General features: G+C 55.5%; 3 protein-coding genes across 9 annotated transcripts in view; all 3 read right to left on the bottom strand.

Annotated features, from left to right (window-relative positions):
- Positions 1-2,981: 2,981 nt before the first annotated feature.
- PLIN5 (perilipin 5) lies at positions 2,982-14,885 on the bottom strand. 5 transcript variants are annotated; one of them, XM_054466120.2, is made up of 8 exons: positions 14,822-14,885; positions 13,670-13,750; positions 11,990-12,185; positions 10,161-10,243; positions 9,469-9,649; positions 6,134-6,333; positions 5,460-5,573; positions 2,982-4,591 (listed from the first exon to the last, which is right to left on the bottom strand). In XM_054466120.2, exons 2-8 carry the CDS (start codon positions 13,727-13,729, stop codon positions 4,040-4,042), a joined length of 1,386 nt encoding a protein of 461 aa, XP_054322095.2. In that variant the 5' UTR covers positions 13,730-13,750; positions 14,822-14,885; the 3' UTR covers positions 2,982-4,039. The 5 variants fall into 5 exon arrangements, with proteins under 5 accessions (XP_054322095.2, XP_054322093.2, XP_054322092.2 ...); XM_054466118.2 differs by having other exon boundaries at positions 13,670-13,780; XM_054466117.2 differs by having other exon boundaries at positions 13,670-13,798.
- A 1,993-nt stretch (positions 14,886-16,878) lies between these two features.
- Positions 16,879-19,814, bottom strand: LRG1 (leucine rich alpha-2-glycoprotein 1). 2 transcript variants are annotated; one of them, XM_054465773.2, is made up of 2 exons: positions 19,710-19,814; positions 16,879-18,610 (listed from the first exon to the last, which is right to left on the bottom strand). In XM_054465773.2, exons 1-2 carry the CDS (start codon positions 19,739-19,741, stop codon positions 17,599-17,601), a joined length of 1,044 nt encoding a protein of 347 aa, XP_054321748.1. In that variant the 5' UTR covers positions 19,742-19,814; the 3' UTR covers positions 16,879-17,598. The 2 variants fall into 2 exon arrangements, with proteins under 2 accessions (XP_054321748.1, XP_054321749.1); XM_054465774.2 differs by having other exon boundaries at positions 17,133-18,580.
- Positions 19,815-22,341: 2,527 nt separating this feature from the next.
- SEMA6B (semaphorin 6B) overlaps positions 22,342-25,829 on the bottom strand; it is a 37,271-nt gene continuing 33,783 nt past the window's right edge. The window contains exon 17 of one of the 2 annotated variants that reach the window (XM_054465265.2): positions 22,342-24,277. In XM_054465265.2, the coding sequence (XP_054321240.2) occupies positions 23,349-24,277 (929 nt within the window). In that variant the 3' untranslated portion in view covers positions 22,342-23,348. The remainder of the gene's footprint in view (positions 24,278-25,829) is intronic. The other variant, XM_054465264.2, reaches the window with a different exon arrangement.

The raw sequence follows: 25,829 nt of genomic DNA on the forward strand, positions 1-25,829 counted from the left end.
CCCCATGGGTGGCTCTGGGCACTGGGCTGGGAGGAGGGAGGGTCCAGCCACAGGATCTGATGATTCCCAGGCCGTCTGTCTCCTTGGAGCCGACACTGTGTTTGCCAAACAGTGGGGGAACAGAAGGGGGGGTGTCCCCCAACCTCTCCTACCAGCCAGTGCTTCCCAAGGGTGGCTGGGAGAGCTCTGGGTGCCCCTCCCCTTCCCAAAGGGCGGCCACAGCCCAGTGTGTGGGGAGAAAAAATTAAAAAGTGATCATAAACATCCCAGCCAGGACCTACCGCTTCTCTGCCCAGCACCCTCCATGGCTCCCACCTTCCCTGGGGTGGGAACCCGGGGTCAAAGCCCAAGTCCCCTTCCTACAGCCCACTAGGCCCTGCATAACCTGCCTCGTCCGCTCCCCACCTTCCCCTCCTTCTGCTCCTCACTCTGCTCCAGTCACATGGGCCTTTTCACTGTTCCCATAACACGCCAGGACAGAGGAGTCCCTCAAAGACACACGTAACTGTGCCTGCTTAACCCCGCGCACACCCTGCCTCAGGGCCTTCGGGCGGGTTGTTGCTTTTGCCTCCAGCACCCTTTCCCACACCCCTCACCTCCTTCCAGATTTTTCCTCAAACATCACTTCCTCAAAGAGGCCTTCCTGGGTCTCCTCTCCCTTTAAAAAATATATACCTCAGGCCAGGTGCCATGGCTCACCCTGTAATCCCAGCATTTAGGGAGACCCAGGCAGGAGGATTGGCTTGAGCACAGGAGTTTGAGACCAGCCTGGGCGACAGAGCGCGATCCCGCCTCAAAAGAAAAAAAAAATTATATCTATGTCCCGTGACCCTGCCTCAAAAGAAAAAAAAAATATATATATATATATAATTTTTTTTTTCTTTTGAGGCGGGGTCGCGCTCTGTCGCCCAGGCTGGAGTACAGTGGTGCGATCTTGGCTCACTGCAACCTCTGCCTCCCGGGTTCACACCATTCTGCCTCAGCCTCCCGAGTAGCTGGGACTACAGGCACTCGCCACCACACCCGGCTAATTTTTTGCATTTTTAGTAGAGACGGGGTTTCACTATGCTAGGCAGGATGGTCTCGATCTCCTGACCTCGTGATCCACCCGCCTCGGCCTCCCAAAGTGTTGGGATTACAGGCATGAGCCACCGTGCCCGGCTGCCCAAAAAATATTTTTAAATAAAAATTAAATGAATTAATGGGCCAGGCACGGTGACTCATGCCTGTAATCCCAGCATCTTGGGAGGCCGAGGCAGGTGGATCACCTGAGGTCAGGAGTTCGAGACCAGCCTGGCCAACATAGCAAAACCCTATCTCTACTAAAAATACAAAAATCAGCTGTATGTGGTGGCGCACGCCTGTAATCCCAACTACTCGGGAGGCTGAGGTAAGAGAATCACTTGAACCTGGGAGGTGGAGGTTGCAGTGAGCCAAGATCGCACCACTGCGCTCCAGCCTGGGTGACAGAGTGAGACTCCTTCCCCGCCCCCCAAAGAAAAAGAAAAGGAAGGGAAAGGAAAGGAGAGGAAAGGAGAAGAAAGGAAAGGAGAGGAGAGGAGAGGAAAGGAAAGGAAAAGAAAAATCCCAGGGCTTAGCTGAACCCATTCTCTTTTCCTCACCTCTGCTCCAGTGAAACTGATTTCCCTACTGCTATGCCTTTCCCTAAGCTGTTCCCTCTGCCAAAATGCCTATCCCTGTGTGCTGTTCTGATCATCCTCAACAGGCCTGGCCCTGCCAGGAGCCCCCAGCCTCATGTGGGAAGAGAGGGCAAGGCTGCCTGTGGCTATAAGTCAAGATGGAAAGGGCAAGAAACCTTGAGAAGGTGGCCTGTGGAGGACCAGAGAAGGGAAGTATCTGGCTGGGATGGAGTCCAGGAAGCCTTCCTGGAGGAGGCGGTGGCATTGAGGCTGGGCCTTGAGGATGTATGAGATGTGTCCGAGGGACGGATGGGGGGTGGGAAGGGTATTCCAGGTGGCCGCACAGCCTCAGCAAAGGCCCGGAGGTGGGAATGTGCTCACTTCAATGGGAAGAGAGCAAAGTATCCAGGTCAGGCTGGAGGAGGAAGCTGGAAGGTGAAGAGTTTGGTCTGTGGGCAGTGGGACCTGTGGGAGGTTCCAGAACAGGAGCAGGGAGGTAGATTTGGCTGGTGGAAGTGGTTGGAGATCCCAGAGCTCCCCTCTGGACCATGTCCCAGGAAAGTCAGGGGCCACCCTGACCTCACCATACCAACCAAGCTGTGGTTTCCCAACACCCCGCCCAGCCCCAGGGGAGTCGGAAGAGCAGCCAGGAATGTGGTCAGAGGACAGGAGGGACCCCTGAGACCAGCCCGTGGCCCTTGCCCTGCCTCTGTCTTCCCATCCTGGCCAGTGCAGCTGGAAAGACCACAGCAAGACCAGCTCCTGCAGGACCAGGAGGTGGAGAGAGAGCTGCCCCATCTGACTCCTTCCCCGTCTTTTCTGCTCCCTGCAATTTCCACGAAATTCACCTGTACACCAAGATGAGAACAGCTTCCATGCGGCCGAAAGGGCAATGCTCTTGTTTATTTTTAGAGACAGGGTCTCGCTCTGTTGCCCAGGCTGGAGTGGAGTGGTTACCAATCAAAGCTCACTGCGACCTCAACTTCCTAGGCTCAAGCGATCCTGCTGCCTCAGTCTCCTGAGTAGCTGGGGCACAGGCTCGCACCATGTGTAATTTTAAAATTTTTTTGTAGAGACAAGGTCTCCTATGTTGCACAGGCTGCTGTCAAAACTCCTGGGCTCATGCAATCCTCCCACCTCAGCCTCCCAAAGTGCTGGGATTACAGATATGAGCCATGGTGCCCGGCTAATTTTAAGTGGTAATGCTTACCCCACGTGGGCTGGGCAGTAACGGTGGATCCAAGACAGGATGACAGGCAGGTCAGAGAAGCACCATTCTTCTAGATCTTGAACTCTGGCTCTACACACCCCCATCTCCATGTCTCTGCAGTGACACACCTCCGTGGCCCCCAGCCCCCTGGGACTGAGACCCACCCTGGCTGGAACACACACATGGGCCTTTCAACAACAAAAAGGACCTTTATTCTGGGGGCAAATCCCAAACAGCAAAGCAAGTGGGTATGGCAGGCTGAGCAGCACAGCCCATAGGCAGAGGAGGGCTCACTTTTCAAAGTTCCAAATCGGGCAAAATGTGTGTTTCCCTGGAAAGTATTTTTTAAAAACATTTTTGAGATAGAGTCTTGCTCTGTCACCTAGGTGAGAGTGCAGGGGCAAGATCATGGCTCACTGCAGCCTCCAACTCCTGGGCTCAAGCAGTCCTCTCACCTTGGCCTCCCAAAGTGCTGTGATTACAGGTGTCAGCCACCACACCCAGTCAGGGCTCACTTTTCAAAGCCCCAAACAGAAGGCATTGGGCAAAATGTATATTTCTTGGGGAGGCTGTTAGTATTTTTTGTTAGATGGAGTCTCGCTCTGTCACCCAGGCTGGTGTTCAGTGGTGCGATCTCTGCTCACTGCAACCTCCATGCCTCTTGGGTTTAAGCAATTCTTCTGCGTCAGCCTCACAACTAGCTGGGACTACAGGTGCACACCACCACACCTGTCTTTTTTTTTTTTTTTTTTTTTTTTTAAAGTAGAGACAGGGTTTCATCATGTTGGCCAGGATGATCCCGAACTCCTGACCTCAGATGATCCACCTGCCTCAGCCTCAGCCTCCCAAAGTGCTGGGATTACAGGCGTGAGCCACTGTGTCCAGCCTCTTGGAAAGATTTGGATTAGCTTCATGGAGCCGGGGAGCAGGACATAGGTGAAGAACCCAGCTTGTGGCTCAAGTTGGCCTGAATTGGGTTCGAGGCCCTGATCCCCCGGGCCTCTTTGTCCGTGTGTTCAAGGAAAAAATGCGAGAGTCCAATACCAAAAAGGTGGTCAGGGATCCTGAGTTGGGCCTGATTCCAAAGAAGGGTCAAGGCCAAGGCCTCGTGCTTACGTGTGGCCACCAGGGGGCAGCAGGGATCGGGGGGTACAGGTGGCCATTCCCCACCGCCTCCACTGGCCCTGGGTCAGAAGTCCAGCTCGGGCATCAGGGTGTGCTTGACCGGGCAGCTGGGGGTCTCGGGTTCCTGCTCGCAGATGTCCCCGGCAACACCCATCCCGTCCCCGTCCCTATTCCCATCCCTGTGCTGGGCCTCCCAGGCTCTCTGCTGGGCCGGCCAGTCCAGGTGCGCCCAGCGAGGGTCAGGGCCCCCGATGACCTCGTCCACCAGGTCTGCCAGGTCGGGCAGGGGCTCGGGTCGCTCCACAAGGATGGGCGCGAAGGGTCCCACCAGCCAGGGCAGCGGCACGGCCTGCACCACCAGCTCCAGCAGCTCGTCCACACAGGCGTGCGCGCGGGCCACACGACCCCGGCCCTCGGCCAGCGCGGCCGCTGGCACGTCCCCGAAGCAGCGGGCATCAGCGAAGGCGGTCTGCAGGGCGTCCACGCTGCGCCGCACCTCAGCCACCTTCTCCTGGGCGCCGGGGGGCAGGCCCCGCACACTGGACTCCAGCGCCTCTACCGTGCCCTGCAGCTCTTGGGTCAGGCTGCGGGACAGCACCAGTGTCTCCAGTTCTGCCTGCAGGGGGCGGGGACCTCAGTTTCCCCTATGGACGCCCAGGAGGACTGCTGTCCTGCCTCGGTTTCTCTGATGGACCCACAGTGGGGCTGTCAACCTGTCTCATAGACCTGTCCCCCATAGACACAGAACGTGACCCAGCCCTGACTCAGTCTCCTTCATAAACACACAATGGGGCCGGGCGCGGTGGCTCACGCCTGTAATCCCAGCACTTTGGGAGGCTGAGTCGGGCGGATCACCTGAGGTGCGGAGTTCAAGACTAGCCTGGCGAACATGGCGAAACCCCGTATCTACCAAAAATACAAAAATTAGCTGGGCGTGGTGGTGGGCACCTGTAGTCCCAGCTACTTAGGAGGCTAAGACAGGAGAATCGCTTGAACCCGGGAGGCGGAGATTGCAGTGAGCTGAGATTGCGCCACTGCACTCCAGCCTGGGCGACAGAGTAAGACTCCATCTCAAATAAATAAATAAAAATAAAGTGGAAAGTGGAGAGATGGTTTCTAGGCTATAGGTTCAGGGAGAGAATGCGGAGGGAGGGAAAGAGAGAAGGAGCGGGAAGCCAGGGACTACTGCTTGCTTGGGCCAACACCCCCCTCTCCCCCCACCTCCCTCCATCTCAAAAATAAATAAATAATAAAATAATAAAACTCCATCTCAAAATAAATACATAAGTAAAACACACAATGGGACTTAAACCTGCCTAAATTTCCCCCCACGGACACCTCAACTAGCTGAGCTCAGCACTTGGTTTGAGATAGCTTGAGCTGGGTACCCAGCAGTACTGGGCTGACCCACAGTCCGTCGCTCCGCCTCTTCCTCTGCAGCCTGGTGGCAGACACCACCTCACCTGGCACTCCTGCAGTCTCACCTGGCTCCGGCGGCAGCTCTCCAGAGGGTGCTGGCCCCATTCCCCCCACAGCTCGTGCACCTTCCCAGGGCGGGCCGGGATGGTGGGGGTCACCCCACACTGCATGTGGTCTATCTGCAAGGACAGAAATGGTGGTCTTCAGAGCTGGGGGATCTGGGGGTGGGGGTGGGGTCCAGGACCACTGATCTGGCCTCAGTAAGCATTTAGGAGACCAAGGCAGGTTGTGCAGGACCGTGGGGAAGCCTTGGGCTTGGACCCCAAGGGAGGTGGGAGCCATAGAGGGCTGTGGGTAGAGAAGGGACGGACCTGACTCAGGGGCTTACAGGTGCCCTCTGGTGGCTGTTGCGGGGAAGGAAGAGCTGAGGATGGGAGGATTCTGATGAGGAGGGCACCAGAAGAGGAAGGCTCTCTTCTGACCTACCCTAACTTGCTATAAATTCCAGCTTCTCCTTCCCCTCTTCCACAAAACCCCTCCCTGACTCTCCAGGCAGAGCCATGACATCCCTGGGTTCCTCCAGGCCCGGGTCCCCCAGCCCTGAACACACGCAGCTGGAGACAGCTGCACTCAGCTCCGCCTCCCGCTTCAGGCTAGCACGGGATCCAGTATTCAGCTGGCACTCAATCCATACTGATTGGCCTGCATCCCGGAGCAGGGGCGGGCAGCGGGCTCTCACCAGCTCCAGCGTCTCCTGCAGCTGGGCCAGGGTGTCCTGGGCACGGTGTTTGCTCTGCCTCAGTTTCCCCAGAGAGTGCTCGTAGGCCAGGTGGCGGATCCGCGCTGACAGGGATCCGAGGCGCACAAAGTAGCCCTGCTGTTTCCTCTGATCCTCCACCGAACCCACTTCAGGGCCTTCAGCCTCAGCCGCCAGTGCCGCTGGAGGACAGGATTCGGGGACAGCACGGGGTCAGCACAGCCACCCCCTCCACATCTGCTCACCCACCTCTGGGTACAGAAGCCACAGGTTCCCACATTCACAGTTCCCCTTGACTGACATCAACCCATTTGGTCTTCCCCAAACCCTAAGATGTAGGCACTATGGTGGGCCCTGTTTTACACAGGAGGAAAACTGAGGCAAAGGAGAGGTGAGATCCTGCAGGATACAAGAAGCAGACCCAGACTGGAACCCAGGCACGTTGGCCCCAAACTGCTTAACCATTTTTTTTTTCTTTGAGACGAAGTCTCGCTCTGTCCCCCAGGCTGGAGTGCAGTGGCACTATCCCAGCTCACTGCAACCTCTGCCTCCCAGGATCAAGCGATTCTCCTGCCTCAGCCTCCTGAATAGCTGGGACCACAGGCGTGCACAACCACACCCGATTAAGTTTTGTATTTTTAGTAGAGATGGGGTTTCACCATGTTGGCCAGGCTGGTCTAGAACTCCTGAGCTCAATTGATCCGCCTGCCTCGGCCTCCTGAAGTGCTGGGTTTACAGGTGTGAGCCACCGTGCCTGGCCTACTTAACTATTCTTTTAAGCAGCCTTTTAAAAATACAGGTTGGGTGCAGCGGCATGCACCTGTAATCCCAGCACTTTGGGAGGCCGAGATGGGAGGATTGCTTGAGCCCAGGGAGGATTACTTTGAGACTAGCTTAGGTGATATAGCAAAACCCTGTCTCTAAAAAAGAAATACGGAAATTAGCCAGGGCTGGGCACAGTGGCACGTGCCTATAGTCCCAGCTGCTTGAGAAGCTGAGGCAGGAGGATCAATTGAGCCCAGGAATTGAAGGCTACTGTTAGCTATGATCACACCACTGCCCTCTAGCCTGGGCAACAGAGCAAGACTCCGTCTCAAAAAAAAATTAAAATTAAAAAAAATGAATGAAAAATAATAAAAAAAGAGAAAATACACACAAGATATGGTGGAAAAAAATAAAAAGAATATATCATAGTCCAGGCACAGTGGCTCACACCTGTAATCCTAGCACTTTGGGAGGCCAAGGCAGGGGGATCACTTGAGCCCAGGAGTTGGAGACCAGCCTGGGTGACAGAGCAAGACCCCATCTCTAAAAAAATTTTTTTTTTTTTTTTTTGAGATGGAGTCTCGCTCTGTCACCCAGGCTGGAGTGCAGTGGCACAATCTCGGCTCACTGCAAGCTCCACCTCCCAGGTTCACGCCATTCTCCCACCTCAGCCTCCCGAGTAGCTGGGACTACAGGCGCCCACCACCACGCCCGGCTAATTTTTTGTATTTTTAGTAGAGACGGGGTTTCACCATTCACAGGATGGTCTTGATCTCCTGACCTTGTGACCTGCCCAACTCGGCCTCCCAAAGTGCTAGGATTACAGGCATGAGCCGCCACTCCCGGCCTAAAAAAAAAATTTTAAATCAGCTGGGTGTGGTGGTGTGCACCTCTAGTCCCAGTTGTCTAGGAGGATGAGGCAGGAGAATCACTTGAACCCAGGAGGCGGAGGCTGCAGTGAGCCAAGATCACACCACTGCACTCCAGCCTGGGCGACAGAGCGAGACTCCATTTCAAAAAAAAAAAAAAACAAACAGTGGTTGGGCGTGGTGGACTCACGCTTGTAATTCCAGCACTTTGGGAGGTCAAGGCAGGCGGCTCACCTGAGGTCAGGAGTTTGGCCAACATGCGAAACCCCATCTCTACTAAATATACAAAAATTAGCCGGGTGTAGTGGTGGGTGCCTGTAATCCCAGCTACTTGGGAGGCTGAGGCCGGAGAATCGCTTGAACCTGGGAGGCAGAGGTTGTAGTGAGCTGAGATCACAACACAGCACTCCAGCCTGGGCAACAGAGTGAGATTCCGTCTCCAAAAAAAAAAAAAAAAAAAAAAAATTTCAGGAGTGCCTGGCACACAAGAAGTGCCTAATCAATGCCTCACTGCCTTTTTTTTTTTTTTTTTTTTTGAAACAGAGTCTCGCTCTGTCACCCAGGCTCGAGTGCAGTGGTGCGATCTCTGCTCACTGCAAGCTCTGCCTCCTGGGTTCACGCCATTCTCCTGCCTCAGCCTCCCAAGTAGCTGGGACTACAGGCGCCCGCCACCACGCCCGGCTAATTTTTTGTATTTTTAGTAGAGATGGGGTTTGCACCATGTGAGCCAGGATGGTCTCGATCTCCTGACCTCGTGATCGGCCTGCCTCGGCCTCCCAAAGTGCTGGGATTACAGGTGTGAGCCACCGCGCCTGGCCGCCTCCCTGCTTTTCTGCTAAGGTGGGGGTAAGCCCATACATTCTTCCAGTGCTGTAAGGCCAGAGTTGGACATTCACATGGTCTCCAGGGCCAGGCAGGTACCAAAAACCATCAAAGTAGATATGACGTAAACCACTGGGGACTAGTGGAGCTGAGCAAACCATCTGAAGGGGCAGACAATATTCTGGCTGTGTCTAGTTTTTCTTTTTTTTTTTTTTTGAGACGGAGTCTCGCACTGTCGCCCAGGCTGGAGTGCAATGGCGCGATCTTGGCTCATTGCAACCTCCACCTCCTGGGTTCAAGTGATTCTCCTGCCTCAGCCTCCCAAGTAGCTGGGAATACAGGCACCCGCCACCACGCCTGGCTAATTTTTTGTATTTTTAGTAGAGACGGGGTTTCACTATGTTGGCCAGGCTGGTCTCGAACTCCTGACCTCATGATCTGCCCACCTTGGCCTCCCAAAGTGCTGAGATTACAGGCGTGAGCCACTGTGCCTGGCAGTGTGTCTAGTTTTTCAAAACAGGCCAAGAATCGGGACATGTAATGTAAAATCTGGTTAAATGCATGCAAAAAATGAAAATATTTAAAACACGTTGCACAGGCATTTGGGGGGCCACCAGTTTGGGACCTCAAGTCTAAAAGCCCTATATGCCCTTAGGGTCTCGGTGTTCTGACTCCTGGCAGGATGCAGGTTGAGGGGCCGTGGAAGTGAACGGGAGGGAGGACAGGCCTGGTTTTGAGTTGTATGTTTCCTGCTGATCTGCTGTGTGACCTTGGGTGAGTCTCAGACCTCTCTGATCTGTACCATGGGGGGATGGGGACGGGGCAGGACTCAGGGGTTAGGGTTGAGGGTGTCGTCCTCACCGAGCTCTTCCTCTGTCATGGGCAGGAAGTGATCCACGAGCTCCTCTGATTTTTCTAGCACAACATCCATGGCATGGCTCATGGAGCGCTTCAGCTCCACGCTCCAGCGCCGGCCCCGCCGGGCCAGGTCCACCACACCCGTGACACTGCTGGCCACCGCGTCCTTGGCCGAGGTCACCACCTGGAAGGAAGGGCCCCCCCACTCCAGGCACCGCGGGACTCCAGCTCCATTTCTGCCACCCTAGTTCCCTGGGGCTGGGACTCAAAGATCCCTGGACTTCTTCCTGGCTCCGTGTCTCAGTTTCCCCTATAAAATGGGTGATAAAACCTTTCTCTCACAGATGGTGTTGAGGGAGTTACCCGCCCTTACTAGCAATACATATATATACACACATATATATACATATATACGCATATATACACATATACGTATATACATATATACACATATACGTATATATACATATATACACTATACAGATATACATATATACACTATACAGATATACAAATATACATATATGTATATATACATACACACACACACATATATATATATGTTGCAGTTATTTTAACCTGGCTGTTTTTTCTCGAGTCAACTAAAAGCCTGGCTGGCACCATCCCTCCCTCCCTCCCGCCTCGAGTCTGGCATGCCCCCACTGGAGGTCCCCACATCTAGTCGTCCGGGGTACCGTCTCCGAAGGTTGCTGGAGAAAGGGAAGCTTCTCCTCCAGCTTGTCCAGGCCTCTGCAGGCGAGACTGTTCATGGTGGCCACTGAAGGGAGAGAGGCGTGGAGTGAGACTCGGGGAGACACAGAGGGAGATAGGGACGCAGTGAGAGTTGTAGACGGAGGGAATGCTAGAGAGAGAAGCAGAGACAGAGAAGGAAGGAGACCAGGAGAGACAGGGAGAAACGAAACAGAATGATGGAGACGAGACCCACACCAGGAGATGGACAGGCTTCCTGAGACCTTACACCAAGAAGCCGCTTACACCAAAGATGCTGGGGCAGACGCCTGTGGCTCCTGGATAGAGAGTCTAGGAGAGGGAGATAGGGAGAAGGCCTAGACCACAGGGGGACCTGGCTGCCTCCCTAGGTAAGACCGGGGGCCCTGAGGGTGTGGGTAGGCTGCTGGGTTGGGCACTGCCTCCTCTGCCCTCCTGCCTGGGCCCTACCACCCTGTTCTCCCAGCACCAAGGCGACTTTTCAGCCATGCCCAGCTCAGATGGCCCAAAGGACAGACTCAAGGTCACAGAAGCTGGCTGAGAGGGAGGTGAGGAGGTGCTGGGCTAGGACCCTCAGGTGACCCTCTTCCTGGGTCAGACTAGAGGCCAAGGATCCTATAGTCCCCCGCCTGTCATCGGCTCAGGGGTCCACAGAGATGTGAGAACTACAGAGCAGAGGCTGCGGGGCTTAGGACAGGCAGAGGCAGGCGCAGAGGGGAGGGGGCCTGGAGAGACAGATGGACCCAAGGCACATCAGGCCAACAAACGAGGGGGGACAAGGAGACAGATGGAATAGGGACAGAGAGGAGGGGCCCCACCAGTAAACAGGTAAGGGCAGAGGGCCAGGGGATCAGATTTATTTATTTATTTTGAGACAGTCTAGCTCTGTCACCCAGGCTGGAGTGCAGTCGTGTGATCTCGGCTTGCTACAACCCCTGCCTCCCAGGTTCAAGCGATTCTCCTGCCTCAGCCTCCCATGGAGCTGGGATTACAGGCACCCACCACCATGCCCGGCTAATTTTTTGTATTTTTAGTAGAGATGGAGTTTCACCATGTTGGCCAGGCTGGTCTCGAACTCCTGACCTCAAGTGATCCACCTGCCTCGGACTCCTAAAATGCTGGGATTACAGGCATGAGCCACCGCACCTGTCAGGGGATCAGTTTTGTTTGTTTTTTTTTTTTTTTTTTTTTGAAATGGAGTCTCACTCTGTTGCCCAGGCTGGAGTGCAGTGGTGCGGTCTTGGCTCACTGCAACCTCCGCCTCCCAGGTTCAAGCAATTCTCCTGCCTCAGCCTCCTGAGTAGCTAGGATTACAGGTGTGCGCCACCACACCTGGCCAAGTTTTGTATTTTTAGTAGAGACAGGGTTTCACTATGTTGTCCAGGCTGGTCTTGAACTTCTGACCTTGTGATCCAACCTCCTCGGCCTCACAAAGTGCTGGGATTACAGGCATGAGCCACCACACCCAGCCAGATTAAAAAAAAAAATTTTTTTTTTTGAGATACAGGGTCTCGCTATGTTGCTCCGGCTGGTCTTGAACTCCTGGCCTCAAGTGATCCTCCTGCCTCGGCCTCCCAAAGTGCTGGGATCATAGGCATGAGCCACCACGCCTGGCTGGTGATCAGATTAAAGAGGGACTTAAGTGAAGAGATTGAGGAGAGGTGGCATGGCAGTGGGACAGGTGGCTAGGCTGAAGATGACCCCCAGGAGTGTAATGCAGATAGACCAAGGGGGATGGGACGGTTGGCGGTGGGGGCAAGCCACAGCTCCCAGGGACATGGGCCGGGGCACTCACGCTGGGGCTGCAGGTGCTCGAGCAGCGGCTGGGCGTGGTCCAGGGCACGGGTGGTCAGGCCGCACACGCAGTTCTCAGCCAGGCGGCAGGCGGAGCCCAGCAGCGGGTGCCTGTCCTTGGCCGCGCTGTAAGCATCGCAGACTGCGGTGCACGTGGCCCTGACCAGGGGCAGAGCCACCACACGCTGCACCACGTTCTGTGGGAAGGGTCGGCATCAGGGGGACCCTGGGGAAAGTGGGGCCCCAGACACACCTCAACCTACTTCCCCTCTCTGGGCCAGGACGAGGGATGGTAGAGTGGAAGGATGGAGTACTGAGCACCCCGCCACGTAGATGCGGTGAAGATAAATGTGGATGTGAGAATGTCACGGTTCCTGCACTCACAGGCTCCTCTTCCCATGGCGTACACAGAGCATTACAATTTTGTTTGTAATGGGGTTTCACTCTTGTCACCCAGGCTGGAGTGCAGTGGCACCATTTCGGCTCACTGCAACCTCCTCCTCCTGGATTCAAACGATTCTCCTGCCTCAGCCTCCCAAGTAGCTGGGATTACAGGCACCCGCCACCACACCTGGCAATTATAATCATTATTTAAGAGGGAGTCTCGCTCTATCGCCCAGGCTGGAGTGCAGTGGCGCAATCTCGGCTCAGTGCAACCTCCGCCTCCCGGGTTCAAGTGATTCTCCTGCCTCAGCCTCCCGAGGAGCTGGGATTACAGGGATGTACCACCATACCCGGTTTTTTTTGTTTTTTGTTTTTTTTTGTTTTTTTTGTTTGTATTTTTAGTAGAGATGGGGTTTCTCCACGTTGGTCAGGCTGGTCTCAAACTACCGACCTCAGGTGATCCACCTGCCTTGGCCTCCCAAAGTGCAGGGATTACATGCGTGAGCCACTGCGCCCAGCCAATTTTTTTTTTTTTTTTTTTTTTTTTTTTTTTTTTTTTTAGTAGAAACAGGGTTTTACTATGTTGGCCAGGCTGGTCTCGAACTCCTGACCTCAGTTGATCCGCCCGCTTGGCCTCCCAAAGTGCTGGGATTACAGGCATGAGCCACCGCACCCAGCCTGACCTGTGCAGTTCAAACCCATGTTGTTAAAGGGTCCACTGCGATCTGTCTGCTCGAGGGAGGAGACGTTAGAGTCTGGGGGTTCAGAGCACTGCCCCTGGAGCACAAAGGCCTCTGTTCACTTCTGGTTCAGCTGCCTGCAAGTTGTGTGAACTTGGGCAAGCCACTGAACTGTTCGGTGCCTTGGTTTCCCCATCTATGAAATGGGTTACTAGGGTTGTGATGGGTGTTCAAGGAGCCAATATACATGAAACGGTTGGAACTGTGACCGATACAGTGATTGCTGCTCTTACTGTTGTTGTTACTGAGGGCGCCATGATGGTGGATGTGGAGACAGAAGGATACAGGTGGAGACCCAGGGATCAAAGGAGAGGGAAAGGGTTGGGTAGGGGCCACAGAAGCCAGCTGCGTGTCTTTGAGAGCCACTCCCCTCCCAGGGCCTCATTAAGCCCCCACTAGGAAATAGACCATCCCCTCCATGGACCAAAATATATTATGACTCAGGTTTTCCCAGCAAGGAGAGGAGTGGGGCGGGATATCTGGCCTGAAACACTCCTAGAAGGGACTGTCCCACACAATTCCTTGTGTCCCCGCTTCATGGGAGGGGCAGCCCTCACCTGCTGGTCCTGCTCCCACACACTGGGTCTGGGGATCTGAGCCGCCTCGTCTTCAGACATCGTGCTGCAAACAGGGTCACCCTGCAGGGCAGGATTGAGTACGGGGAGCACCTGCCCAGGCGTGAGATCCTGTCAAATTGGGCTCTGTGACTCAAGCAACTCTCAAACCTCTTGGGGCCTCAATTTCTTCATCTGCATAATGGGGCACTCTGTGGGGCTCAGACAATGCATGCTCAGAGCTCTGTACACAGAAGGTGTCCAATAATGAGCCTCTGGCAAGGCAGGGTTGCCGGAGTGACTCGAAGCATGGTCTCTGAGGTGAGAAAGACCTGGGTTCAAATGCTACCATTAATTGCGGTGTTATTTTTATTTATTATTTTTTTAAAGACAGAATCTCTCTCGCCCAGGCTGGAGAGCAGTGGCGCCATCTCAGCTCACTGCAATTTCCGCCTCCCAGGTTCAAGTGATTCTCCTGCCTCAGCCTCCCAGTTAGCTGGGATTACCCACGTGCCACCATGCTCGGCTAATTTTTGTATTTTTAGTAGAAACGGGGTTTCGCCATGTTGCCCAGGCTGGTCTCAAACTCCTGGGCTCAAGTGATCCGCCCGCCTCGGCCTCCCAAAGTGCTGGGATTACAGGCATGAGACACTGCACCTAGCCAGCTGTGTGATTTTTGGCAAGCACCTTCACCCCTCTGGGCTGTTTCCTGTTTTGTAAGATGGGGGAGGTCCCTGCTCCCCCTGCGGCCCCTGCCTGGGCCCAGAACTGCCCCAGCACCCCAGACAGCTGGAGGTGGTAGCTGCTGGGTCCTAGTCCACTCAAAGCTCATTTGACAGACAGGGCAACTGAGACACGCAGCAGGTCCATGCTGGTCCCAAGGTCACGCAGTCAGCTAGAGTTAGAATGGGGAGCTCGACCTCGGGCCTCAGACTTGCGGCCTGCGATCCCTCCGGTTGCCACCCCGCGTCCTCTGAGGCCTGGTCCTCGCCCAACTGGGTCCTGAGCTGGGGCCAACTGGGCCAAGGGTCCCAGCCACCTGCTCTGGCCGGTCGTACCCGTCCCACGCCGCCGGACCTTCGCCCAACCACCCTATCTGGAGCTCCTCTCCTGAGCCCGGGGGGCGCTCCTGGACGCCGCCCTTAGGGCACTCACCTGGGCGCGAGCGGCTTCAGACCCCAGGTGTCTCCGCTGACCCCAGGCTCAAGTCTCCGCCCCCCCCCACCAGTCCCGCCCGCCCCTCTTATAGCTGCTCTCGGAGTGGGGGGGGGGCCTCCGGAACTGACCAATGGGGAGAGGCCGTGCGGGGGCGTGCCCAGGGGGCGTGGCTCCAGGCTTCCCTCGCCCTCTCCTTGAGCTAGCCCAGTGCCCTACGGTTGCCATAGCAATTCGGGAGCGCTAGATTCAAAAGATTGAGCTATTATACTTTCCCAGACCAAGTCTGGCCACCTGTCACCCTCACTGCTGTTGCCATAGAGACAGTCCATGCGATCACAGCCCCCATAGCCCTGAGTGACCTTGGCCAACTCGCTGATGACTTTTCTTATTAATTATTATTATTTATTGATTTTTGAGACTGGGTCTTGCTCGGTTGTCCAGGGCTAGAGTGCAGTGGTGTGATCACAGCTCACTGCAGCCTTGCCCTCCCAGGCTGAGGTGATCCTCCCGCCTCAGTCTCCTAAGTAGCTGGGACCACAGGCACACACCACCACGCCCAGCTAACTTTTAAAACTTTTTGTAGAGACGAGATGTCCCTGTGTTGACCAGGCTTGTCTTCAATCCCTGAGCCCCAAGTGATCCTTCCACCTCAGCCTTCCAAATTGCTAGGATTACAGGTGTGAGCCATTGCACCCAGCCTCTTTTTATTTCTTAATCTGCCCCTTAACTAAGCCAGAAGCCAGGCCTGCCCTTTCCCTAGGATCCCCATTTCACAGATGAGCAAGCTGAGGCTCAGAGATCATAAATCACTTGCCCTGCATACCACAGCAAGTGAGGGATCCTATTCCTTTTTTTTTTTCTTTTTTTTTTTTTTGAGAAAGAGTCTGACTCTGTCGCCCAGGCTGGAGTGCAGTGGCGCGATCTTGGCACACTGCAACCTCTGTCCCCTGGGTTCAAGTGATTCTCCTGCCTCAGACTCCCGAGTAGCTGGGATTACAGGCACCCGCCACCACACGTAGCTAATTTTTTATTTTAGTAGAGACGGGGTTTCACCATATTGGTCAGGCTAGTCTTGAACTCCTGACCTCGTGATTTGCCCGCCTTGGCCTCCCAAAGTAGTAGGATTACAGGCATGAGCCACCGTGCCCGGCCAGGGATCCTGTTCAAACCCAGCCCTGCTGGACCCCAGATCCCTGCCTTTTCATTGCTGTGCCTGGAATGACCACAGATGTAGGCATGGTCTTTTTATTTTTATTTTTATTTTTGAGACAAAGTTTCACTCTGTCGCCCAGCCTGGAGTGCAGTGGCGTGATCTTGGCTCACTGCAACCTCCGCCTCCCAGGTTCGAGTGATTCTCCTGCCTGACCCTCCCGAGTAGCTGGTATTACAGGCATGTGCCACTATGCCTGGCTAATTTTTGTATTTTTAGTAGAGACAGGGTTTTGCCATGTTGGCCAGTCTGGCCTCGAACTCCTGACCTCAAGTGATCTGCCTGCCTCAGCCTCCCAAAGTGTTGGGATTACAGGCGTGAGCCACGGCGCCAGGCTGCATGGTCATTTTTTAGGGAGCTGGGAAAACTGGACGTGCTCCCAAGCCCCAGGGTCTCCCAAATCTGATTGCAGCCCCGACATGGCCAATGCTGTATCAGCAGGTGGGCCCAGGACCCTGCCCATCCCTTCAGCCCCATCCCGCCCCTGCAACCTTGCCCGGGGCAGGTGCCCCCTTAGATGATCTCAGGCCAGCGTGACAAATTGTTTGGAGACCTGGGCAATCTGGTTTAACTTAAACCTTCTCCTAGGACACAAGCCCTGGCAGAAATCCACTGGTAAAATGACACCCAGGCAACGGTCAAGGCTTTATTTGCAGTTAGGTCCCAGGATGGGGGAAGGGAGAGGAGAAGTCACAGGCCATTGATCCCAACTGTCATCCCCTAGGGAGACCATATCCCACACCCCTGGGCCTGGGCCATGCCTCTTTTCCTCCTTCACCCTGGAGTCCTAGGAAGTTGATTTGACAAGATGCTAGGAACACAATGAAAGCCAATTCATCCGATCCAGTTTTCAAGGGTTATTTATTAAACCCCTTGGTTCTGACCCCAAGCTAAAGGGACTCAGCACCAGACCCTGCACTCAGAGAGCCCCCTGACTTGGGGAAGACAGAGTCAGAGAAGGGCAGCCCCAGTGTGGCCAGGGCTCAGCTGGAAGGAAGGACAAGGGGCTGGGAGAACCCAGAGTTCAAGAGATCTGGGAAACAGGGAACGGCATTCCAGATGGAGGGCACACCTTGGACATGGGTAAGGAAAGCCCATCGTGTGTTCTAGGACGCATGGGTGGGTGAAACGGGGTCCCAGCCACTATGGACAGCCCTGAGTCTCACCTGTAAAAGGCAGGATTCTTTGTTTTTTATTTTTATTTTTTTGAGACAGAGTCTTGCTCTGTCACCCAGGCTAGAGTGCAGTGGCGCCATCTTGGCTCACTGCAAGCTCCACCTCCCAGGTTCATGCCATTCTCCTGCCTCAGCCTCCCGAGTCGCTGGGACTACAGGCGCCCGCCACCATGCCCGGCTAATTTTTTGTATTTTTAGTAGAGACGGGGTTTCACTGTGTCAGCCAGGATGGTCTCGATCTCCTGACCTTGTGATCTTCCCGCCTCAGCCTCCCAAAGTGCTGGGATTACAGGCATGAGCCACCGCGCCCGGCCAAAGGCAGGATTATTTGCTAAGTGGGTTGCAGTGTTCTACCAGACCCCCCACCCTCAACCCCCAGCCCCCGGTTCTCACTCGGACTCGGCCACTGCCAGGAGCGTCTGGCCCTTCACGGCTTCAGGCCCAGCACAGCGCGTGTCATTCTGGGAAAACATCTTGTCTTTTTGGGCCTGAAGCCAACGATAGAGGTCGCTCAGGTTCTGGTCACAGATCCAGGGGTTGCCGGAGATGTCGAAGCCATCCCTCATGTCCCGGTTTGGCTGCCCTAGGGATGCCCAGAGCCCCTCGGGCACGCTGGCCAGCGAGTTATTGGAGAGGTCCAGCATGTCCAGCTGCCGCAGGCCCTGGAAGGCACCGGCTGCCACCCTGGCCAGCTTGTTGCCGTTCAGGAAAAGGTAGCGCAGGTCCGGCTGGGGCAAGAGGAGATCCTTTCCCAGTACTTGTAATTTGTTGCCTTCTAGATGTAGCCGTTCTAATTGCAGCGGACCCCTCAGGAGGTCAGGTGGCAAGGTCTCCAACTGGTTCTCCCCAAGGTCAAGGGTGCGCAGGAGGGTGAAGTTGGCCAGCAGCCCCGGGGGCAGTTTCCGGAGGCGGTTCCCAGACAGGTCCAGATGCCCCAGAGCTTTCAGGCCGTGCAGCCACGAGGCCTCTAGGACCTCCAGCTGGTTTTCTTTCAACACCAGGGTGTCCAGGGCGGCTGAGGCCTGGAAGAGGCCCGGGGGCAGCCCGGTCAGGGCGTTTCGGGTTAGATCCAGCACCCTCAGCCACGGCACTGGCCGCAGGAATTCGGGCGAGAGGCTTTCCAGCCCGTTGCTGGAGAGGTGCAATTCTTGGAGCTTAGAGGCGCCCTGGAGGAGGTTGCCTGGCAGGTGGGTCAGGTTGAAGAATTCCACGGCCAGGTGCACGGTGTCGGCTGGCAGGTAGCTGGGGATGTCGGCAGGTGGTTGACAGGAGATGGAGCTGCCACGGTCTGAGCGGAACACCTGGCAGTCTTTGGGGCTCAGGGTGACCCCCCAGGCTGAGGCTGCTAACAGCAGCAGCAGGAACAGAGTTCTAGAAAGATGGGGTTGAATGCCCCCTGGGCTGCAGGCAGTAACAGAAGATGCTTACTAAACCACAGTGAAAATACACTCAGCTAGGTGAAAATACACCCGCAAATCTGCCCACTTCTTCCCATCTCTGCGACTAGCAGCCTGGACTATGCTGCCTTATCTCTTACCTGGACTAGGGCAATTGCTTCCTCCTCCTCTTCCAGCTTCTAGCCTCACCCCCACAGCTGCCAGAAGTGGCCCCTGTTCCAGGGAGAATTATAATTCTAGGAAAGTTGAGTTTCTGAGTGTAACTCCTGCATAACATGAATACACTTCCCCATCACCAGCCTAGCCCCCATGAGCTGTTAATTATTCACAGTCCAACTTGCTAGTTTCTTCTGATCTGGCTTATTTTCTGGGTCAGTCCTTGTCTACCTGGCTCTGTGTTTTGATGTGAACTCCTATTCATCCTTCAAAGCCCCAGCTCCAATGCCCTCTTTTCCATGAAGACTTCTCTGCTCTGGGATCCTGGTCTTTCTGTCCAGCCTTGACCAATTGGGTGCTTGGAGGAAGACAGATGTTCAGGTTCACGTTTTTGAGACAGAGTCTTGCTCAGTTGCCCAGGCTGGAGGAAATTGGCATGAACATAGCTCACTGCAGCCTCTGAACACAAAAAGTGTGTCCTGCTTTGGCCAGGTCTGAGGGTGGGCATTTGGCCTTGGGAAGCGGTGGTTTACACTTAGCACCATAACCCTTGGAAGCTTGGGGCTTCCCCTCCTCTTCCAGGGCTTCCCTGGCCCGGCAGCCATCAGACATGGTCTGGACAGCCTTGCTCACTGTGGCCCCAGGCCTCTAACAAGAAGCCTCCCCCGGCTCCCTGCTGCCCATGCGCACCTGGGCTTCTGCAGGGATGGATGTGTGTGTGTGTGTGTGTGTGTGTGTGTGTGTGCCGTGTGTGTGCCGTGTGTGTGTGTGTGTGTGTGTGTGCCCGCGCGCGCGCACCAGTCTTTCTGTCACAGTTAAGGTTGATCTGTGCCAGCCACCAGGCCTGTATCTGCTCCCTGTGACTTCTCTGGGTTAGCTGGAATGTGCTGTATCTCCGCATGGCCTGGCGTTCAAACCTGCCTAGGACAGGTAGTGTGGGGACCTACCTTTTGGGTCGCTGTCTGCTCCAAGGGGACATGGTAGCTCTTCTCTTTTGCTTCTGGGTTGTCCTGGTCTGCGGAGGTGGCCTTATACCTGCCTGGACTGGGGGCAGGGGAACCAACCCTGGGGAAGTCCCCACCCCCATCCAGTTCCTGATAGGGGCTGAGCCTAAGCCAGGCAGGGGAAGGGGAGGGGTCAAGATTACAAAATTGCTTCCTGGAAATTGTTTCCTGTTCAACCCCTTTTTGACTCTGCTTCTAAAACCCAGGTTTTTCTTTCCCTGTTTCCTAATTTTTGGGGGCATCCAAGAGTCTCTCTAGTTGCATCCTCACTTCCCCCAACCCATAGTTCAAGGATCAAGGTTTGCAAGGCACCATTCCTGGAGACAGGGACAGCTCTCTGAGCAAGAAGAGGTATTTACCATAAACTTGAGCAACCAGGAAGCTCACTGAAAAGAACAAAAAAACTCTTGTCTTGACTTCATGGTATGTTGATATTGCTTTTTTTTAAATGAAGTCATTTTAAAAATACAATCCAATAGTGAGTAATGCCAAAAGTCTCTCCGGTCCTTAGACAGTGGCTTGGGAGGAACCAAACCTGATTCTGAATTCTAGCTCTGTCATGAACACCTTTGCTTTGTGACCTTTGGCAAGTGACTTAAATTTTCTTGGCCTCAGTTTCCCCATCTGTGAAGCTGAACTCAAATCTCCAAGGTCTCCTTCTGCCCTTTTTTCTCTTCATCTGAATCTGACATCCATGCTATCGTTTCCATTCTTCCTCATTTCCTATTAAATGCATTTGGAGGCTACAAATTTCCCTTTGAGAATAGCTTTGGCTGCATCTCATGGACTTGGCTATAGAGTGCTTGCATTCTTGTTGAGTTCTAAATATTTAGGTATGATGGTGTCACCTTTATCTGCACCTATGACTCTTTTTTTTTTTCTTTTTTTTTTTGAGACAGGGTCTTGCACTGTCGCCCAGGCTGGAGTGCAGTGGCGCGATCTCCGCTCACTGCAAGCTCCGCCTCCCGGGTTCATGCCATTTTCCTGCCTCAGCCTCCCGAGTAGCTGGGACTACAGGCATGCACCACCATGCCTGGCTAATTTTTATATTTTTAATAGAGACAGGATTTTGCCATGTGGCCCAGGCTGGTCTTGAACTCCTGAGCTCATGTGATCCACTGGCCTCAGCCTCCTAAAGTGCTGAAATTACAGGCGTGAGCCACCATGCCCTGTCATTGTTTTTTTGTTTTTTTTTTCTGAGACAGCATTTCGCTCTGTTACCCAGACTGGAGGAGTGTGGTGCAATCATAGCTAACTGTAGCTTTGACCATGGGCTCAAGGCCTCCCAAGTAGCTGGGACTACGGGCATGTGCCACCATGCCTGGCTAATTTTTTTTGAGATGGAGTCTCCCTCTGTCACCCACGCTGGAGTGCAGTGATGCGATTTCGGCTCACTGCAACCTCCACCTCCTGGGTTCAAGCAATTCTCCTGCCTCAGTCTCCCAAGTAGCTGGGAATACAGGCACATGCTACCATGCCCGGCTAATTTTTAAAATTGTTTTATATGTTACCTAGGCTGGTCTCAAACTCCTGGGCTCAAGGAATCTTCTCAGTCTCTCAAAGTGCTGGGGTTATAGACGTGAGCCACTGCACTCGGTCTGTCTTGTGCCCTGCCCTGTCTCCAGAGCCCAGCCGTTAGTTGGTCTTAATCAACATGGACTGAGAGGAAGCAAGCTTGTGAAATGTAGTGACACAGTAACAAAACGATCCCTTAAAATGAAATCAGATCACATCCCTGCTTAAAACTCTCTGATGGCTTCTTGTCTCACTTAAAACAAAATTCATAGGGCTGGCTGGGCGCAGTGGCTCACGCCTATAATCCCAGCACTTTGGGAGGCCGAGGCAAGCAGATCACCTGAGTTCAGGAGTTCGAGACCAGCCTGACCAATATGATGAAACCCCGTCTGTACTAAAAATACAAAAATTAGCCGGGCGTGGTGGCGGGTGCCTGTAGTCCCAGCTACTCGAGAGGCTGAGACAGGAGAATTGCCTGCACCTGGGAGGCAGAGGTTGCAGTGAGCCGAGATCGCGCCACTGTACTCCAGCCTGGGTAATAAAGTGAGACTCTGTCTCAAAAAAAAAAAAAAAAAGAAAGAAAAAGAAAAAGAAAAAGAAACTGGCTCCTATGCAGATGAAGATGGGGACCCCGACATCTCCATGTTTCCACACTCAGCTCCCCAGATTTGTTTTGACCCAGCCTTTTTTTTTTTTTTTTGAGACAGAGGCTCGCTCTGTCACCCAGGCTGTAGTGCAGTGGTGTGATCTCAGCTCACTGCAACCTCTGACTCTCAGATTCAAGTGATTCTCCTGCCTCAGTCGGCCGAGTAGCTGGGATTACAGGCACCCGCCACCAAGCCTGGCTAATTTTTTGTATTTTTAATAGAGATGGAGTTTTGCCATGATGGCCAGGCTGGTCTCGAACTCTTGACTTCAAGTGATCCACCCACCTCGGCCTCCCAAAGTGCCGGGATTACAGGCATGAGCCACCGCGCCCGGCCTGGCCTTGACTTTTGAGGGTGCCCCCCACCCATGCCACCCCCAGGAGGCAGAGCAGAGCCAGAGTCATCGGGGCCGGTGGTTGTAAACAGAGTTTTATTCATGGGGAGGGGGCTGGGGGAGGCAAACTCCAGAGAGGGCAGAGGACCCAGCCAGCCACGTGGCATGCATGGCCAGCTGGAGGTCAGAGGGGGGAGGTCACAAGGGGACGGGTGGCATGGGATTCTCTCACCACCCTGGGGCCGTATTTACAGAGGGGCCCCACCCACCTTCACCGCCCCCCAGGCCCCCAAGCCCTTTAGACAGCTGCTGCCGATGTGAATTCTGGGCAGGCCCTCCCCGTGTCCCCTGCCTGAAACCCCGGCATTGTCCCCTCTTCCCTCTGCAGAAGGGGGGTTCAAACTCCTAACCGGCACCTCGGAGGCCCCCGGCCTTCTGGAAGCCCCAGCGTCGGCTCAGCCAACGCCCAGGCCGCTGGGGCCACCATGATCGTCACTTGTGGACACACACCCTGCACGCGTGGCCCACTTGACACACACGCCCACAGCAGCCCTCGCTGGCACGCACACGCACGCCCACCTCCCCGGCCCCTTGCACACGAACACGGCACGCACACGCACGCACACCCACACACGCCAGGGGCCTGGGTCGGGGAGGGACCTTTCCAGGGGTGGGGGAGGGCTTGGGTCTGCAGCTGTGGCCCCCCATTCCCCACCGGCGTCCAAGCCTCCCCTGCCTGCCGCCACCCCGAGAACGGAGTTGTGCAATTGGTTAGAAAACCGCAAAAGAAACCAAAACTGCAAAAAAAAACCCCAAAACCTACGCGCATAAGGTCAACCTCAAATCCATAGCAAAGTCCTCCCGCCCACCCACCCCCAAACCGTCTCAGCGTCCTGCGGCCCCGGGTCGGGGGAGGGCGAGCTGGTTGTGCTTCCTTGTGGCGGAGGGGGCCCCCCACTCCGCGGGTGGGTCGCGGGGGGGGCTTGAGCACCCACTCGGAGTTGCCCCGGGCCCCGGCGTTCTGGCACCGTCTCTCGCTCCTGGTTCCCGCGGCTGGCACTGCCAAGGCATCGGGGGGCCCCCGGCCTAGGGCACGGGGGGCGCAGTCCTGTCCGCCCCCCCATAGGGGAGGAGGTGGGCCAAGTCTGTGCCGGGCCGGGCGTGGCAGCCGCGGTGGCGGTCCCCAGGCCGGGCCTCGCCGCTGTTGAATGTGTGGGTGCGGCGCAGGGTGGCGGCCGGAGGGGCGTGGGGACCAGGTGGCCTCCTCAGGCTGCCCGTCGGGGGCGGGCTCCAGGGCCGCGGGAGGCCATCGGCGGCTGAGGCTGGGTCCAAGGGGCCCGTGGGCGCCGACACCACCCGCCGGCGGTCCGGGCTGGCGTGGGGGGTGAGCGGGAAGTCGCCGTGGGAGGCGCGGCCGGGCCGGGCAGCATAGAGGCGGCCGTCGGTGGTCGGCTCCCCAGGCGCGGGGGGCTGCTCGGGGGCCCGGGCGGGCGCCAGCAGCAGGAGGGAGGACGAAGCGGAGGCCGGGAGCAGGGGGTGGCCGTGGTCCCAGGCGCGGGGGCCCAGGGCGTGGGGGTGCGGGTGTGGGGTGGGCAGGCGCTTCTGCGGCAGCGGCGTCTGCTCGGGCGTGGGCAGCAGCCCCGAGTCCAGGTCGTGGGGCCCGCCCTGCAGCAGCGTGGCCTTGGCCCAGCCGTTCTGCATCAGGGGCGCCAGCAGGGCCTCGGGGGGAACCCCGGCGCCACCGCCACCGCCTCCGCCCCGGCCCCCGGGACCCTGCGCCCTGCGCTCGCCCAGGCGGCTGACGCTCAGCACCGCCTCGCCCGCCCCGTGCGCCAGGATGGCCTCCTTGTCCTTGCGCCGGGCCAGCTCCCGCCGCTCACGGAGGCCCACGAACCAGCCCACACTGAAGCCGGACACCACGGCTCCCACCACGAAGGCCGCCACCGACGACGTTACCAGCAGGTTCACCGACACCAGCCCCGCGCGGTCCTCCGAGAGGCTGGCCCGCAGGAGTCCTGGCCGGGGAGCACAGTGGGGTTAGCGGGGCCGGCGGGGTGGCCCTGGGCATCCCTCCTACCTCCTCGGGCCCTCTGTCCTCTTTTTTATTTATTTATTTATTTATTTATTTATTTATTTATTTATTTTTGAGAAGGAGTCTTGCTTTGTGTGCCAGGCTGGAGTGCAGTGGGGCAATCTCGACTCACTGCAACCTCCACCTCCCATGTTCAAGTGATTCTCCTGCCTCAGCCTCCCGAGTAGCTGGGACCACAGGTGCCGCCACCACACCTGGCTAATTTTTGTATTTTTAGTAGAGATGGGGTTTCACCATGTTGGCCAGGCTGGTCTCGAACTCCTGACCTTGTGATCCACCCACCTCTGCCTCCCAAAGTGCTGGGATTACAGGCGTGAGCCACCACGCCTGGCCTTATTTTTATTATTTTTTAATTTTTTTGTTGTTGCTGTTTTGAGACAGTCCCCCAGGCTAGAGTGCAGTGGTGCAGCTCACTGCAACCCTGCCTCCAGCTACCTGTTTGTTTTATTAAAAACAGGATCTGGGCCAGGCATGATGGCTTACACTCGTAATCCTAGCATTTTGTGAGGCTGAGGCGGGCAGATCACCTGAGGTCAGAAGTTTGAGACCAGCCTGGCCAACAAGTGAAACCCCATCTCTACTAAAAATACAAATTTTAGCCGGACATGGTGGCGTGTGCCTGTAATCTCAGCTACTCGGGAGGCTGAGGCAGGAGAATTAACTGAACCCGGGATGTGGAGGTTGCAGTGAGCTGAGATCACACCACTGCACTCCAGCCTGGGTGACAGAGCAAGACTCTGACTCAAAAAAAAAAAAAAAAAAAAAGACAGGTTCTCCCTCTGCTGCCCAAGCTGGAGTACAGTGGCTTGATCACAGCTCACTGCAGCCTCCACCTCCCTGGGCTCAAGCGATCCTCCCGCCTCAGGCTCCCAAGTAGCTGGAACTACAGGCATGCACTGCCACATCTGGATTATTTTTGGGTTTTTGTTTTAGAGACAGGGTTTCACTATGTTGCCCAGGCTGGTCTCCAACTCCTGACCTCAAGTGATCGTCCTGTCTTGGCCTCTCAAAATGCTGGGATTAAAGGCAGGAGCCGCCGTGCCTGGCCCCTTCTGTCCTATTGAAGTTGGTCTGTCTGCCTTCTGTTGTCTCTTCGTCCTTGTCAAAGCCTGTCTGTTTCTTGGTGTCTCTGTTCTTCCCCTGTCTCCCTCCCCAATAAATGAGATGAGACCACCCCATGACTTTCTTTTCTTTTTTTGAGAGGGAGTCTTGCTCTGTCTCCCAGGCTAGAGTGAAGTGGAGTGATCTTGGCTCACTGCAAGCTCCGCCTCCCGGGTTCACGCCATTCTCCTGCCTCAGCCTCCCAAGTAGCTGGGACTACAGGCGCCCGCCACCACGCCTGGCTAATTTTTTGTATTTTTAGTAGAGACAGGGTTTCACCGTGTTAGGCAGGATGGTCTAGATCTCCTGACCTCGTGATCCGCCCACCTCGGCCTCCCAAAGTGCTGGGATTACAGGCGTGAGCCACCGCGCCC

Source organism: Pongo pygmaeus, chromosome 20 (assembly GCF_028885625.2).
Source record: "Pongo pygmaeus isolate AG05252 chromosome 20, NHGRI_mPonPyg2-v2.0_pri, whole genome shotgun sequence".
NCBI classification, from domain to species: domain Eukaryota; kingdom Metazoa; phylum Chordata; class Mammalia; order Primates; family Hominidae; genus Pongo; species Pongo pygmaeus.